Source organism: Erythranthe guttata, chromosome 5 (genome assembly GCF_056151865.1).
Source record: "Erythranthe guttata isolate IM_541 chromosome 5, IM_541, whole genome shotgun sequence".
Lineage (NCBI taxonomy): Eukaryota > Viridiplantae > Streptophyta > Magnoliopsida > Lamiales > Phrymaceae > Erythranthe > Erythranthe guttata.
This window is the reverse complement of record NC_142537.1, coordinates 8,125,910-8,130,467: the sequence shown is the minus strand read 5'-3', so window position 1 is coordinate 8,130,467 and position 4,558 is coordinate 8,125,910. Positions and strand designations below refer to the sequence as shown.

At 37.2% G+C, this 4,558-nt stretch overlaps 1 protein-coding gene across 1 annotated transcript; it reads right to left on the bottom strand.

Annotated features, from left to right (window-relative positions):
- Window positions 1–375: 375 nt before the first annotated feature.
- Window positions 376–2,028, bottom strand: LOC148770549 (uncharacterized). The gene is made up of 5 exons (XM_088818249.1): window positions 1,855–2,028; window positions 1,540–1,764; window positions 1,371–1,463; window positions 1,138–1,293; window positions 376–821 (listed from the first exon to the last, which is right to left on the bottom strand). The coding sequence occupies exons 1-5, from the start codon at window positions 1,999–2,001 to the stop codon at window positions 447–449; spliced, it is 996 nt and encodes a 331-aa protein (XP_088674375.1). The 5' UTR covers window positions 2,002–2,028; the 3' UTR covers window positions 376–446.
- Between the last annotated feature and the right edge of the window lie 2,530 nt (window positions 2,029–4,558).

Here is a 4,558-nt window from a genome sequence, read left to right as displayed (position 1 = left end):
AGTCTGGCGACGAAACCATCCATTCGTCGCGAAAACCGTATTTTCTGGAAAAAAATATTTTTTTATTGTTTGCGACGGAAAACTAATATCGTCGCATGTATATGCTACGAATGTTATTATTTCGTCGCAAGTTCACCGAATTTATGGGCGACTAAATAGTTGTTTCGTCGCCTGGTTCTATTTTTTGTGGCGACGAAAACTGAATTATATTTCGTTGCAAACCTTTTTTTTTTATTAATTTATTTATTTTAATTATTTTTTATTACAAAATAAAATCACCTGTTAAAAAAAAAAAAAAAACCAAAACCATATTTACTCAAAAATATTAAAAACCACGATTACCAATTAAATATCAAAAAAGAACACAAACATCAATTCAAAAATTACATAAAAACTTGAAACCATAAATGTATTAGTTCAAGAGGCACACTAATTTCATCTCGTTTTTATACTCCACCATTAAAACGCTCGAGCAAGTTGTTCAAAAGAGCTCGGGTTTCCTGCAATTGCTCTTCTAATCGATCAACTTTTTCATCTTTAACTTTATTTGTTTCTCGGGTTTCGTGCAATTGTTGTTCCAATCGATTCACTTGTTCGTCTTTCATTTGCATTTGTTCTTGCATTGCCTTCATTTGAATCTCCAGTTGAATCTCCACGTCTGATGGTGTTGAAGAAAATCTCGACTTTCCAATCCTTGTGCTTGAACTTTTAATTCCAAGGCCTTTACTCTTTCCCAAAACCTTTTCAATTGCAGTCGAGTTGGCCGTGCTTTCGTCACTTCCATCACGCATGGTCTCATCGTAAACTCGCTCCAAATCAGCCTGAAAATGATTATGTACAAAAGTTTAGCCAAAAATTCGACAGCATAACATCTAAATACGAGCATACCCAAAAAAAATCCTTACCAGTACACAACAACTTGACATATTAAAAAAAAATCCATAGCCACACATCTAAACTTCGTAATAAATTAACATATCAAACAATTAACATGATAAACTAAAATATCCATATAATAAACCACAACAGCATATCCATATTCATAGATAAAAACCACATCCATATCCATATATCCCAACTAAACATATAAAGAATTAACATACTACTGATTAAAGAATATAATTACACTTTACTTACCGAAATGAGAAGTTGTTCAGGAGTTGCTGTCCCGTTATACGGCTCTGTCTCTCCTTCCTCACTAATAGATGGTCTGGTTTCCCTCAACGCATCAATGCCCATGTAGGCTTTCTTATACGTGTCAACCACGGTAGGATTTTTGCCAAACTTTTTAAACTAAAAAATAGATTATTCAATAAGTATGTATTTTATATAAACTTAAATAAATTAAAATTATAGATTAAGCCACTTACATGATTATAGGACCAACTATTGATACTTGTTCGACCCCAATGGTGGTCTGTCGACACTTTCTTTCTCGAGTCCTTGCATTTAGTGGACTTGGACTGTGAAAAATATTGCACAAATTAATACACATAAACATATGAAAATATAATCATAAATTAAAAGCATAAAATTTACCTTCCCATCATCCCCCGGAGTAGAAATAGAATGAAACTGATCACATAGCCTCTCCCAAGTTTGAGCGCTAATCCTATCCGGACGATTTGCCTTAGCAGCTGCAAGGTTAGGCGCTTTATCAAAAACCGCCTTCAATCTTTTATTTTTTGCATCTTTCCAACGACAATTGGCCGTCTCGTTGAACCATTTCTTCGTAGCCTCATTTTCAGGAAGTTTCCACGTTTCCTAAAAGGCATACAAAAAATTCCATAATTAATTGATAACAAAATAATTATAATAACTGAAATAAATAAAATAATTTGAACTTTCAAATACCTTAAATGCTTTCCACAATCCTTCGACACAACCCTCTTTCTTGTGCTTATGCCATGAAATAGACGGATCAAAATTGTCCCAATGTGTAACCTCGTTACTAATTGCCACCGCCAACTTGTACCTCCCGGGTGCAACGGGAATACCCATACCGTCAAACTCCAGATCAACTATATCGGTACTTGTAGACTCATCAGCTATAGGCTCAACAGAAATATCTTCCGTCGACATTGCTCGCCTGAGAAAGAAAATAAGATACACATATACAGAAATATATATACAAATAAATTGAAAACAATAATAAATTATGGCAAATAAAATGATAACATTAAAACAAGTACATTACAATCCAAACAAGCTAATTAACAAGACTTCAAAAAAATATTAGAACAACAAATAGAATTAGTCACTCTTCCATATCATCTATAGCATTTATGTCATTATTTATAGGAAGTGTCTCATAACATTCATCTTCAACTACATTGAGATCATCAGGAGTCAAAGCAAAGTTGTCTCTTGGTTTAATAACAATCGGAACCGCCCATGGCCTATCACGTGGATCATCGGCGACGGCAACGGCTGGCGACGGCAACGGATCGGGCAGCGGAGATTGGGGGCGAATTAGGCAGCGGGATGACGGCGGTGGGATGACGGCGAACCGTCAGCAGCAGGCGGCGGCGGCGGGCGGCTGTCGGCGACGGCAACGGCAGATCGGAGGAAATAGAGAAGGGGAGAAAGTTTGAGAGAGAGGGGAGGAAATAGATCGAATTAGGGTCTGATTGAAATAATAAGTCATTCTTTGCGACGATTCTCCATTTCGTCGCCCTCATATCCGAGACCTAGCGACGAATCGTAAGGTTACGTCGCTACTATATTCCAAAAAAAAAATTGAGCACATTTCTTGCGACGCTTTTGTACATCCGTCGCAGGGATATAAAAAAAAAATTACTTAAACAGTAGCGACGTTTTCTTTTTTCCGTCGCCAAATATAAATTAATTAAACTAATTGGGCACTACTCGCGACGTTTATGCACAAACATCGCACAGTATATTATTTTTTCTTTTTTTTTTTAATAATATATGCGACGATTCGTCCTTTTTCGTCGCCAAATTTAAATATAAAATCATAAAATATGAAACGTAGCGATGAATACTTATTTCCGTCGCCAAGAAAAGTATTTTTTATTTTTTTTCGTATTGGCGACGTTTATTTCATTTTCGTCACGACCTAGCGACGCTTACCCAGAATCGTCGCTAGTGTTTTGAATTAAACCTGGATTCTCCACTTTAAGCGACGATTTAAGCACAGAAACGTCGCAAACCTGCGACGAACACAAAACCGTCGCGAAAAAAAACGTCGCCAGTGTTGCATTCTGGCCTAGTGTTCCGGCCAATATAGTTAAGTAGTTAGTGGACTTATTAAGGGCCCACTTAGGCGAATCACGTATATAGTATACAAGATGTTTATCCATAAGCAGTCAAAAAATAGTTCATCTAAAATGGTTTTAAGTATTTTTTTTTTGTTAATAGAAAAATTACAAAAAAAATCGTATACCATATTAGCATACGTCGGCGCAAAATATTTGAAATGTACATATATTTATTTTAATATTACTTAGCACTCGATTATATATTCTATAAGATTATTATTCATAACTAATCAAAAAATAACTCATCCAAAAGTTGTTGTGGTAAACTTTTAACAAACGAGCGAAATTCTAAAAAAAACACATGCTATACCAGGTGCCCGTCCGTCTTCCACATTGATGGGACCATATCGTCCACATACAATTATAATGGGCTTTATATAGATATACGGGGTGCAAAGATCATCTTATGGACCTCTTAATGGGCTAGAATAATCATACCTGGTTTGAGAAAATAACCTTAGAATGGATTTCTTTAAACAAATAGATAATAAGCCAATGTATGTTATATATTGAAACTGTTGGGAATCGGACACGTGTACGCAACGGAAAACAAAAATTTTATGCGAATTAAACGAATTTAAAACACATAAACACATGCCCGATAATAGAAAACAATTAATTGCGTACCTTTGCGCTTCCAGCGAAATTAAAAACAACATGCATGCTTAATTATTTAACCGAATTTAAATCAATTAGCATGCTTGCGTTTAAACCAAACAATCATGCTCGCAATAATAAAATTAATTTCATGTAGACACATAAAATCATACAAGTACGAACATATATATTCAATTTAAACGTAACCGAATCTATCGACAATGGATTCGAAAGTTTACCTCTTGAAGCGTGAGGTAGGCGCACTAAGAAAAGCTAGATTGCAACGGAAACCAATCCGTGCAACCCGGGGCAGCAGCGGCAAGACGAGCTACGGCGGCGCGTGTGGCTCACGCGCTGTCTTCGGGCAGTGCGTGGGAATGCGTGCGGCGTCGGCTCGTGTGCTGCTCCTCGATTCTTCGATCTTCGATCCTCCTCCTCTCGGATTTCACCTCGTATACTTCGATCTACTAAACACGTGGCACTAGACACGTAATAGTTAGAAAAATGGAAGAACAGAAAGAAGGAAAGAACTACCAATGTGAATCGGCCAAGAGATGGCCGATTCCGGCAAGATTCCTGCGACGGCGGCGGCGGTGGAGGCCGTGGGGGGAGAGTGGCCGAGAGAGAGGGAGCGGCTAGGGTTAGGGTTTCGTGTGTTGTGTGTGTGCAAGACCTATAAA

Excerpts from the sequence above, each read along its gene's own strand:
- LOC148770549 (XM_088818249.1), bottom strand. The coding sequence starts at position 2,001 with ATGGGTATTCCCGTTGCACCCGGGAGGTACAAGTTGGCGGTGGCAATT. Across the intron at positions 1,464-1,539 it reads CTCCGGGGGATGATGGGAAG|TCCAAGTCCACTAAATGCAA; the intron begins GTAAATTTTATG and ends TATTTTTCACAG. Across the intron at positions 1,294-1,370 it reads ATAGTTGGTCCTATAATCAT|TTTAAAAAGTTTGGCAAAAA; the intron begins GTAAGTGGCTTA and ends TCTATTTTTTAG.